Raw genomic sequence first — 12,572 nt, 5'->3', positions numbered from 1 at the left:
ATGGATGAACCATTTTCTCACCAACTTAAAGGATGCCAGTTCCTCGGGAATTAAATCCTTTTGCCCACATTTTGCATCCAAGATGGCCACAAAACATTTCCACGGCATGAGTAGCATGGTTTAGTTGCAGAGTCAGGCTAACCCTACACAGTCCCCAACAGTCTATGCTATCTTCATGTTCATACAAAACCACCCACTGAACCAGTGTGAATGTTTCCTCTTCTCATTGGGCGAGATTGCTAAGCCGCTGCTAAATCCGGGACTCTTTGTGCTGAGGGCCATGCCCACTGGGACCTGGGATGAGACTGGCTGCACAAGTGACTTCTGGGTCGGCAGTTTGCTTTGCATTGGGACCTGGTCCAGCAGAAGACAACCTCCGAATTTAACCCATAGCAGCAGTCAGCTCATTCTCTCCTCAGCTCCCCCTCGCCACCTTCCCACCCCCAGCTTCCAAACGCCCTCTCCCCAGCTCCCCCTCACCAATCTAAAGCTGCCCCTCACCGTTCCCCCTCACAACACCCCAGCTCGCGCTCGCCAACCCCCCGCAGCTCTCCCTCACCACTTCCCAGCTTCCCCTCACCACTCCCCAGCTCCCCCTCGCCACTCCCCCTCACCGATCCCCCTCGCCACTCCGCAGCTCCCCCTGGCCACTCCCCAGCTCCCCCTCGCCACTCCCCAGCTCCCCCTCGCCACTCCCCAGCTCCCCCTCGCCACACCCCAGCTCCCCCTCACCACTCCTCAGCTCCGCCTCACCACTCCCCAGCTCCCTCACACCACTCCCCCTCACCACTCCCCAGGTCCCCCTCACCACTCCCCAGGTCCCTCTCACCATTCCCAGCTCCCTCCCACCACTCCCCAGCTCCCCCTCACCACTGTCCAGCTCCCCCTCACCATTCCCAGTCACCCTCGCCGCTTCCCCTCACCACTCCCCAGCTCCCCCTCGCCACTCCGCAGCTCCCCCTCACCACTCCCCAGCTCCCCCTCACCACTCCCCAGCTCCGCCTCACCACTCCCCAGCTCCGCCTCACCACTCCCCAGCGCCCTCTCACCACTTCCCAGCTCCCTCACACCACTCCCCCTCACCACTCCCCCAGCTCCCTCACACCACTCCCCAGCTCCCTCCCACCACTCCCCAGCTCCCCCTCACCACTGTCCAGCTCCCCCTCACCATTCCCAGTCACCCTCCACGCCCCAGCGCCCCCTCACCACTCCCCAGGTCCCTCTCACCATTCCCAGCTCCCTTGCACCACTCTCCAGCTCCCTTGCACCACTCTCCAGCTCCCTCCCACCACTCCCCAGCTCCCCCTCATCTCCCCAGCTCCCCCTCACCACTCCCCAGCTCCCCCTCACCACTCCCCAGCTCCCCCTCACCACTCCCCAGCTCCCCCTCATCACCTCCCCAGCTCCTCCCACCACACCCCAGCTCCTCCTCACCACTCCCCAGCACCCCCTCACCACTCCCTCTCACCACTCCCTCTCACCACTCCCCAGGTCCCTCTCACCATTCCCAGCTCCCTCCCACCACTCCCCAGTTCCCCCTCACCACTCCCCAGCTCCCTCCCACCACTCCCCAGCTCCCTCCCACCACACCACAGCTCCCCCTCACCACTCTCCAGCTCCCCCTCACCACTCTCCAGCTCCCCCTCACCACTCTCCATCTCCCCCTCACCACTCCCCAGCTCCCCCTCACCACTCCCCAGCTCCCCTTCACCACTCCCCAGCTCCCCTTCACCACTCCCCAGCTCCGCCTCATCACCTCCCCCAGCTCCCCCTCATCACCTCCCCAGCTCCCCCTCATCACCTCCCCAGCTCCTCCCACCACACCCCAGCTCCCCCTCACCACTCTCCAGCTCCCCCTCACCACTCTCCAGCTCCCCCTCACCACTCTCCAGCTCCCCCTCACCACTCTCCAGCTCCCCCTCACCACTCTCCAGCTCCCCCTCACCACTTCCCAGCTCCCCTTCACCACTCCCCAGCTCCCCTTCACCACTCCCCAGCTCCCCTTCACCACTCCCCAGCTCCCCCTCATCACCTCCCCAGCTCCTCTCACCACCACCCCAGCTCCCCTCACCACTCTCCAGCTCCCCCTCACCATTCTCCAGCTCCCCCTCACCACTCCCCAGCTCCCCTTCACCACTCCCCAGCTCCCCTTCACCACTCCCCTGCTCCCCCTCATCACCTCCCCAGCTCCCCTTCACCACTCTCCAGCTCCCCTTCACCACTCTCCAGCTCCCCCTCACCACTCCCCAGCTCCCCCTCATCACCTCCCCAGCTCCTCCCACCACTCCCCAGCTGCCCCTCACCACTCTCCAGCTCCCCCTCATCACCTCCCCAGCTCCTCCCACCACTCCCCAGCTCCCCCTCACCACTCTCCAGCTCCCCCTCTCCAGCTCCTCATCACCTCCCCAGCTCCCCCTCATCACCTCCCCGGCTCCCCCTCACTACTCTCCAGCTCCCGCTCACTACTCTCCAGCTCCCCCTCACTACTCTCCGGCTCCCCCTCACTACTCTCCGGCTCCCCCTCATCACCTCCCCAGCTCTCCCTCATCACCTCCCCAGGTCCCCCTCATCACCTCCCCAGCTCCCCCTCATCACCTCCCCAGCTCCCCCTCATCACCTCCCCAGCTCCCCCTCATCACCTCCCCAGCTCCCCCTCACTACTCTCCAGCACCCCCTCACTACTCTCCAGCTCCCCCTCACTACTCTCCAGCTCCCCCTCACTACTCTCCAGCTCACCCTCACGACTCTCCAGCTCCCCCTCATCACCTCCCCAGCTCCCCCTCATCACCTCCCCAGCTCCCCCTCATCACCTCCCCAGCTCTCCCTCATCACCTCCCCAGCTCCCCCTCCTCACCTCCCCAGCACCCTCTCCACCACTCTCCAGCTCCCCCTCACCACTCCCCAGCTCCCCCTCATCACCTCCCCAGCACCCTCTCACCACTCTCCAGCTCCCCCTCACCACTCCCCAGCTCCCCCTCATCATCTCCCCAGCTCCCCCTCATCATCTCCCCAGCTCCCCCTCATCACCTCCCCAGCTCCCCCTCATCACCTCCCCAGCTCCCCCTCATCACCTCCCCAGCTCCCCCTCATCACCTCCCCAGCTCCCCCTCATCACCTCCCCAGCTCCCCCTCATCACCTCCCCAGCTCCCTCTCACCACTCCCCAGGTCCCTCTCACCACTCCCCAGGTCCCTCTCACCACTCCCCAGGTCCCTCTCACCATTCCCAGCTCCCTCCCACCACTCTCCAGCTCCCCCTCACCACTCCCCAGCTCCTCACCACTCCCCAGCTCCTCACCGCTCCCCAGCTCCTCCTCACCACTCCCCAGCCCCCCCCTCATCACCTCCCCAGCTCCTCACCACTCTCCAGCTCCTCCTCACCACTCTCCAGCTCATCCTCACCACTCCCCAGCCCCCTCTCATCACCTCCCCAGCCCCCCCTCATCACCTCCCCAGCTCCCCCTCACCACTCTCCAGCTCCTCCTCACCACTCCCCTGCGCCCTCTCACCACTCCCCAGGTCCCTCTCACCATTCCCAGCTCCCTCCCACCACTCCCCAGCTCCTCACCGCTCCCCAGCTCCTCCTCACCACTCCCCAGCCCCCCCTCATCACCTCCCCAGCTCCTCACCACTCTCCAGCTCCTCCTCACCACTCTCCAGCTCCTCCTCACCACTCTCCAGCTCCTCCTCACCACTCTCCAGCTCATCCTCACCACTCCCCAGCCCCCCCTCATCACCTCCCCAGCCCCCCCTCATCACCTCCCCAGCTCCTCACCACTCTCCAGCTCCTCCTCACCACTCCCCAGCCCTCCCCTCATCACCTCCCTTGCTTTGATTCTCCTGATCTGTTTTTGAGGATAATATTGATACTTTTGTCTTTAATCTCATTTCACCATTGGTAACCTTAAGATCAATTTTGCACTGTTCCGAATTTTGACCAGAGTGGTGATGTCTTGCAGTTATCGAGGGAAGTTTTGGGAGAACACTGTTTAGCACTCTAATCACACCTCTCCTCGTGCTGTAGCCTTTTTATAAATGGCAGATGAATCAGATTCAAAAGCCGAATCCCACTGTTGGTATTTATTACACTAAATGGTTTCACATCACTGACGGTTCTGTCTCAGATGTTTTTCATCATTTCTCTTTTTCCTTCTTTCTGCACTAAAATGAATCGCTGCATTCATTTGGTATTGACATTTCTATAGCACTTTTCACGACCTCAGGATGTCCCAAAGTGCTTTTCAGCCAGTGAAGTACTTTTGAAGTGTAGTCACTGTTGTAATTAGATTAGATTAGATTAGAGATACAGCACTGAAACAGGCCCTTCGGCCCACCGAGTCTGTGCCGACCATCAACCACCCATTTATACTAATCCTACACTAATCCCATATTCCTACCAAACATCCCCACCTGTCCCTATATTTCCCTACCACCTACCTATACTAGTGACAATTTATAATGGCCAATTTACCTATCAACCTGCAAGTCTTTTGGCTTGTGGGAGGAAACCGGAGCACCCGGAGAAAACCCACGCAGACACAGGGAGAACTTGCAAACTCCACACAGGCAGTACCCAGAATCGAACCCGGGTCCCTGGAGCTGTGAGGCTGCAGTGCTAACCACTGCGCCACTGTGCCGCAGCCAATTTGTGCATAGCAAGATCCCACAGGCAGCAATGTGATAATGACCAGATAATCTGTTTTTGTGATGTTGATTGACGGGTAAATATCGGTCGCGGACAATGGGGAGAATTCCCCTGATCTTCAAAATGGTGATCTTTAGCACCTCAGTGAGAGAACAGACAGGGTCTTAGCTTACTGTCATATCTGAAAGACCACACGTCCGACAGTGCAGCACTCCGTCAGTACTACACTGGGAATGTCAGCCTGGATTTTTGTGCTTAAGGCTCTGGAGTTTGACTTGAATGCAGAGGCCAGAGTACTATCCACTGAGCTGTGGCTGACACCAGAGAGATCTGAACTGAACTGAAATGATGAAAAGGCTGTGCCATTTCTCAACATTATACTGTTTAGGAAGATGTCATGCCAATTGGCATGGCGGTTGTGTGAGTAAAGGCACCACAGGATGTAGCACTGAGCCATACAGGCTAGCAGGTCCCTGCTCTGTGCCAACTTGCTGATCTCGGGCATGCCTCAAATGTATTGTTGAGGCAATACATTTAGCTACAGAGGGAGAACTAGTTAGTCAGTGGCCTGCTGCTGTCTGGCAAAGAATTAGCGTTTACACCTCTCACGTTCTCGGGATCTCCCACAGTCCGTTTCTGGTGCAGCTAATTAAGGGCAGATATTGGCTTCGACAGGCAGAGAGCTCTCCCGTTTTTCTAATAGTGCCAAGGGATCACTTGCACCCACCTGAACTAACAGCTGGGGCCTCAGCTTAACACCTCACCTGAAAGTCAGTGCAGCACTCCTTCAGTATTGCACTGAGGTGAGCTGACATTTATCATCCAGTTACCCTGACAGCAAGGCTTGTGGTGATTGTGAGTGGAGGGGTTGAAGATGGGTGGGAGGGGTGACATCTAAATTCACAAGTGGAAAATGGGCACCCAGCATCAGTTGGTGCTTGGAGAATAGCAGCGGGAAAACTGGAAGGAGAAGAAGGAAAACCACTCATGCTTGAAGCTTTTAAGATCTGGAGTCGCAGCACAGAGTGCGGGGAGGGAGGGGGAGTCGCGGCTTAAATAATTGAGTATGGCTGGATCCATTTTCACTCTTCCCAAAGCTGTACAGGACATGTATGAGAAAATGCTTTTACAAAGGCCTGCCTCTGTGTTTTGGCTACATTGCAGAGAGTACACTTGAGACATGGAAAATGAACAGCAGAGCAGATTGCAGGCAGTGAGATGCATTTATAGTTTTATTGGGTGGGGGTTGGGGGCAGGGCTGCTCATCAGTCGAAAGACCTCTGCTCAAAAGCACAGCCCTTCCACCCTCTTGTATGTTCAGTGCGCACAAAGCAGGAATTCAGTTTTCTCTGTCCATGGCAAGTTTTGTTTGACAGGATATATCTGCTTGGCCACCAGATTATAGATGATGTTGCTGTTAAATTTCTGTCTTTTCTACCCCCTTATTCAAATACTTTGTCTTCTGTATTTTAAATTAGTTGCGTCAGTAAACCTTACCTGTCTTACATTCTCCAGAGTATTTCCACAAGCACTGTTAGCTGTGGGACGTTTTAGATGGCATGCCAAAAATTAATAGAACAGATATTTATGTTCATGGCAGTGATTGTGTTAATCAACTCAAAAGTAAACAATGACTGAACATGTTCTGTATTCAGAATTATTATTAGACAGCCTTTATATATTTGTCGGGCTGGATTTTCCACCACATTCCCTCCTGAAATCAAAGGGGACCGTGGTAAAACATTCAGCGACAAGGCTAATTAAAAATGCTTCATTAGCACCAGGGCACAACCATTTTAAGCTTGCTCAGTTGGTAAAAGCAATGAATGACTGATGAGAGGAACGCTACCTTCTTTGCTGCCATTCTTGGAATTTGTTAATCGGATACAAACTGGATTACGGATGCTGTGCAGCCTTTAAATAGAGGTCATTGAGTTCCAAGAGGCGGAATTCCCTCCCTAAACCTTTGCACCTTCCTCTTCTCCTTTGAGGTCCTCCTAAAATCCCACTGATCTCACCAAGCTTTTGATCGCCCTGACCAATACCTCCTTCTTTGGCTCAGTGCCCATTTTTGTCTGGTTGCGTCTCAGTGAAGTGCTGCATGCAAGGTGTTATTGCTGAAACCCTTATTCATGCCTTTATCACCTTGACTGTTCTAACACACTCCTGGCCAGCCTCCCATCTCCTACCCTCTGTAAACTTGCACCAAGTCCCATTCATCCATCACCCCTGTGCTCGCTGACTTTCACTGGCTCCTGGTCAAGCAACATCTTGGTTTTAAAATTCTCATCCTTGTTTTCAAATCCCTCTGTAGCCTCGCCTCTCCTTGTCTCTGTAATCTCCTCCAGTCACACAACCCTCCAAGATAACTGCACTCCTCTAATTCTGGCCTCTTGAGCATTCCCGATTTTAATCACTCCACCATTGGCGGCCGTGCCTTCAGTTGCCTCGGCCCCAAGCTCTGGAATTCTCTCCCTACACCTCTCTGCCTCTCCACCTTGGTTTCCTTCTTTAAGACAGTCCTAAAAACTTGGTCAAACAGGTAGGTTTTAGTTCTTCTGACTTAATATCTCCATACAAAAACAAAATTCTGCAGATGCTGGAAATCTGAAATGAAAAACAGAAAATGCTGGAAATATTCTGCAGGTCTGGCAGCAGCTGTGGAACGAGAAACAGAGTTAAGGTTTCAGGTCGATGACCCTTCATCGGAGCTCCTTATGTGGCGTGGTATCATATTTCGCTCCTGCGAAATCCTTGAGATGTTAAAGGCGCTATATAAATATAAGTTTTTGTTGTTAACAAGGTGTCACCGAAGATGCCAAATGGCCATACAGTATTCAATAGGGTGAAACAGTGTCTCGTATTCCCTTAAGTGTAGCGATTAAAGGGTGATTTAGTTGAGGTGTTTAAGGTGATTAAAGGAGTTGATAGGGTAGATAGAGGGAAACTATTTCCTCTGGTGGGGGAGCCCAGAACATGGGACGTAACCTTAAAATTAGAGCTGGGCCATTCAGGGGTGATGTCAGGAAGCACTTCTTCACTCAAAGGGTAGTGGAAATGTGAACTCACTCACCCACAAAAAGTGGCTGGGGGTCAATAGAAAATTTCAACACTGAGATTGATAGATTTTTATCAGGCATAGGTAATTAAGGGTAATGGAACCAAGGCAGATAGATGGGGTTAAGATACAGATCAACCATGAATTGAATGCGCAACAGGATCGAGGGGTGGAATCGCCTCTTCCTGTTCCTGTGTACCTGTAGTTTCTAAATAAGTCTAAGCTCATCAGCTTTTCACCATATTTGTTAATGGGTTGGATAAAGGAATAGAGAATTTTATATCCAGATTTGCAGATAACAGCAAGCTAGAAGGTATAGTAAGTTGTGTAGTTGAAAGCAGTAGCTCCGAAGGGACATAGAAAAACTGGGCTGGATTTTGTGCAGGAGGCAGGGCTCCTAACGCTGGGCCAAAAAGACGGGGCTGAACCCCGCCTCTGCATTTTTTCTGACCCCTGGAGCAATCTTCTGGTGTTTTGGGATCAAAGTTTAAGGAGGTGGGATCCCCGTCCTTTTAAACAATTCATAAGGACAGGGATCCCCGCCCCCAAGAGCTGCTGGCCAATCACAGGGCTGGAAGCTCAGCAGTATCAGCAGCACCACTGGGAGCGGTGGCCGCTGCTGGTACTGCAGAGGCCTCGGACCCAGGCCCAGACTTGGAACCCCGGAGAAGATGTAGGTGAGGTGGGGTTGCTGGGGCCAATCCGGAAGGCCTTGGCAAAAGGGGGGGATGGATGTTCTGTTCGTGGGGAGGGAGGTCCTGGGGGCTACATTTGTTCCCGATAGGGGTCCTCCGTTAGCCAGAAATTGCCCATGAAGTACTAAAATCCCCACCCCAAGCCTGCAGGGAGGGTGCCTCGTTTTCCAAGGCGTCCTTCCTGCACAGTGGAGGCGACCCCCCACTACTGGTAAGATCACAGCGACAGCGGGAAAAAGCCCTTATTTGGCCTCTGGGAGAATCGCAACCGGGATTCCCGGCGTCGGGTTCCATGGCGAGCAATTCTGCCCCAGTTCTCCGGCCCTGCCCCCTCCTTGATATCAAGTGGAGTGAATCGAATTGACTGAAGACTGGCATCTGGGATGCTGGGGACCTCAGGAGGAGGAAGGATGTTGAAGGCCTTGGAGAGGATGCAGAAGAGATTTTCTGAGATGATACCAGGGATGGCAGGTTTTAGTTACAAGGAAAGACGAGAGAAAGTAAGGCTCTGTTCATCAGAAGGAAGAAGGTTAAGCGAAGATGTAAAGAGGATGCTCAAATTTAGGAAGTATTCAATAAGATAAATACACAAAAACAATTTCCACTGGTTCGTGAATTGCTATACAGGTGGCAGAAATGTCAGATCATCATCCAAAGAACAACGGGAGAGATTTTTTTATGTAAAGGTTGTTAGAGCATCAATCGCTGTGCCAGAAACAATGGTGCCTGCAGAATCCACAGTAGCTCTTAAAAGGAAAATAGATAAATATTTTAAAAAGAAAAATCTAAATGGGTATGAGGAAAGGTCAGGGGAATGGGACTAATTGTGTGCCGTTTCAGAGCGCCAACACGTGGTGTGATGGCCAGAATAGTCATCTCCTGCATGACGTAAGAAGTAGGAGCTGGATTAGAGCATTCAGCTATTTGAGCCTGTTCAGCCATTCAGTAAAAATCATGGCTGATCTTGTACCTCAATTCAACTTCCTGCACTATCCTTGTATCCTTACTATCCAAAAATCTATCGATCTCTGTCTTGAATATATTCAATTACTGAGCATCCATAGCTCTCTGGGGTAGAGAATTCCAAGATTCACAACCCTCCAGGTGAAGAAATTTCTCCTCATCATAATCCTAAATGGCTGACCCCTTATTCAGAGACTGTGACCCTGTGTTCTAGATTCTCCAGCCAGGGGAAACACTTTCTCAGCATCTACCCTGTCAGGCCCCTTAAGAATTTTATATGTTTCAGTTAGATCACCTCTCATTCTTCTAAACTTCAGAGAATATCGGCCTAGTCTACTCAATCCCGACTCATAGGACAATCCCCTCTTATCCCAGGAGCCAGTCTAGTGAACCTTCTTTGCACTCCCTCTGGGGCAGGTATGTCTTTCCTTAGGTAAGGAGACATAAACTACACAGTTCTCCAGGTGTAGTCTCATCAAGGCCCTAGACAATTGCAGTAAGACTTCTTCACTCCTATACTCGAGTCTCTTTGTAACAAAAGCTAACATCAGTCACCTTCCTAATTGCCTGCTGTGCCTGCATGTTAACTTTTTGTGATTCATGTGCAAGGACACCCAGGTCCCTCTGAATGCAAAAATTTCCCAGTGTCTCGCCATTGAAAAATGTTCTGCTTTTCTTTCCAAGTTCTGTATTAGCTTTCTTAGCTTGGTTAGTTTGCAGCAAATCTTACCATTCACCATTACTGTTTTCTTAAATCAAGAAGAAGAGGCAGATGAGCAATTCAGATAGAGACTATAGGGGGAAGCTGTCAGTCTCTATTCCTTCCTGATTATCTGGCCGTGGGACCAGGCATTGCAGCAAGGTTTGTAAGCCTCTGAAGAAAGATATGCCCAGCATTTCTTCATGAGGACACTGCCCCTTTAATGGTTAATACCGAATTCTCCCACCCCACTGTGAAACAACAGTTGAACCATAGTAAAATATGTACAAAGTGAAGTTGTGCGTGTTCTGTTTTTATTGGATTTGAAAGCCAGTTGGTGAGTAAAATAGGCAAATGTTGACTTCAGACACAATGAATATTGCAGAAAGCAGGAGTTTCACTAAGGCCAACTTCTTTTTGTTTTATTCGTTTCATGGGATCTGTCAGTCGCTGGCAAGGCCAGCATTGGTTGCCCATCGTTAAATACCCTTGAGAAGGTGGTGGTGAGCTGCCTTCTTAGCCTGGGTCTCTGGATCGCAAGTCCCAGTGACATTGCCACTATGCCACCGTCTCCCCTTAACTTGGGGAGATCCTTCCACATTTCAACTCTGCGGACTATATTGTGGTCTTGTTATGCTGCTGCTTGTGCAGGGGTTAAGAGCGGTTTCAGGTGCCTGGTGACACATAACCAGAATCACTCACTGTTCACACTAGCATCATTGTCACTCTCTGGAATCACACCACTGCCCTAGCCACTCAGTAGAGCTTACTCTCTACCACAATGAACAGCTCAAACTATACTAACATATTGGGGTGCGGAGGTTCCCTCTGGGAGCTATTTGTAACAAATTTGTAAACTGTTTATTTAGAACAGTTTTGCGATTTTTGTTTTAGGGGAAATCTTTTCCTGTTGCAACACATGTGATAAAATAACATGAATTAATGGTAGCGTGTGCCAGGAGCTGCCATTCAGCCCTCTTTCAACTTAGTTTTGAATCTTTCTAACACTGGCAGAGAGGTGGCACTTCTGCTAACATTTCAATCCGACTGGCATTGGGAAGCGGATAATGGGGTTGTTGACTAATCATTGATCAGCTGGAGAGCTCTGGGAATTGTTGGAAACAGTTCTAGTCACTGTATTACAGGAAGGATGGGATTGCACTAAAGAGGATACAGAGGAAAGTTATGAGGTTGGTGCCAGGAATGGTGAATTTTAGCAATGAGGAAAGATTGGATAGGCTGGGGTTGTTTTCTTTGGAACAGAGGAGGTTGCAGGGAGACTTAGTTGGGGTATATAAAATTACGAGGAGCTAGACAGAATTGACAGGAAGGATCCATTTGCATTAGCAAAGGGGTTAATCATCAGGGGCATAGATTTAAAGTAATTAATGGAAAGATTGCAGGGAAATTGAAGAGAATATTTTTCACCAAGAGGGTAATGGAGATCTGGAACTCACTGCCTGAAAGGGTGGTAGAAGCAGAAACTCTCATCCCATTTTAACAAAAGTACTTGGATCTACACTTGAGGTGCTGTAACTTACAGAGCTACAGACCAAGAGCTGAAAAGTGGAATTAGGGTGGATAGCTCTTTTCCGGCTGGCACGGACATGATGGGCCGAACTGCTCTGTGCCTTAAATTTCTGTGATTCTATGAGCATAGCTTATCGGATCTCTGCTCTTGCTAGGTGAGGGTGGCGGGGAGGGTGTAACTCCCACCTGCTCCATATTACACAGTGCGGGTTACCTGTAGGCCTTGCTCGAGCTGAAGTTGTCATGACCGCACCTCTAGATTTCAGATTAATCCCTGGGAGAAGGTGTAGGCATTGCTGTCACTCATAGCGAACTGCATGGTGCGTGAAAGCCGATGGACTGAAAGGTTTTGACGTGCACAGCAGCGCTTTTGTAAATATTATGTTTGTGCTAAACCCATTACTGTGCTTCATTGCAGTTGCCTTGAAGAACCACAGCTGTAACAAGATCGCCAATGGAAATGGTAACCACAGCAACAGGAAAGTGTCGGGATTGGCAGACGGAGTTCTGCCAGAGGGAGAGCTTTTATTGCAGGTCTGTGCTTTAGGCTAGATAGCTGGCGTGTCCCACTTAATACTGAGATGCACTCCACCGTTTTCCTTCTCGTGTATTAAAAATAAATCTTTTAGGAGCTCTGAGTGCAAAGGTCGCCACACCAGGGCACTAACTGACCTTTGCAGCAGATTCCTATGCACTTGGTTATTTTCAGCATGCAAGGGCGAAATGGAGAGTTTCCATTGTGCAAGGTAAGGAGACAAAACTGAAAGGTTGGCAGCAGCAGTCTTGGAACCTGGCACCAAGCTCGCTCTTGACATGATTGATTCTGACAGTTGTACATTTAGAGAGTTAAGAGCACCAGTCAGGGCTGTTCATAATGGGGCTTGAGTGACCGTCAGTCTTTGAGACAAGCAAAGCTACATCACAGTTATACAGCTACTCAACTGTTGAACTATCTTTCTTGTATCAAGCGGCTTAAGATCAGT

At 51.4% G+C, this 12,572-nt stretch overlaps 1 protein-coding gene across 1 annotated transcript in view; it reads left to right on the top strand.

Moving 5' to 3' along the window:
* Positions 1 to 12,572, top strand: part of ahr1b (aryl hydrocarbon receptor 1b) — a 189,926-nt gene that overhangs the window by 85,539 nt on the left and 91,815 nt on the right. Inside the window, exon 3 of the mRNA XM_068035885.1 lies at positions 12,008 to 12,123. Coding sequence (XP_067891986.1) covers positions 12,008 to 12,123 — 116 coding nt within the window. The remainder of the gene's footprint in view (positions 1 to 12,007; positions 12,124 to 12,572) is intronic.

The sequence above is a fragment of the Heterodontus francisci genome, chromosome 7 (genome assembly GCF_036365525.1).
Source record: "Heterodontus francisci isolate sHetFra1 chromosome 7, sHetFra1.hap1, whole genome shotgun sequence".
NCBI lineage: Eukaryota > Metazoa > Chordata > Chondrichthyes > Heterodontiformes > Heterodontidae > Heterodontus > Heterodontus francisci.
Note: the sequence above shows the minus strand (reverse complement) of the source record. Positions and strands in the feature narration are given on the sequence as shown.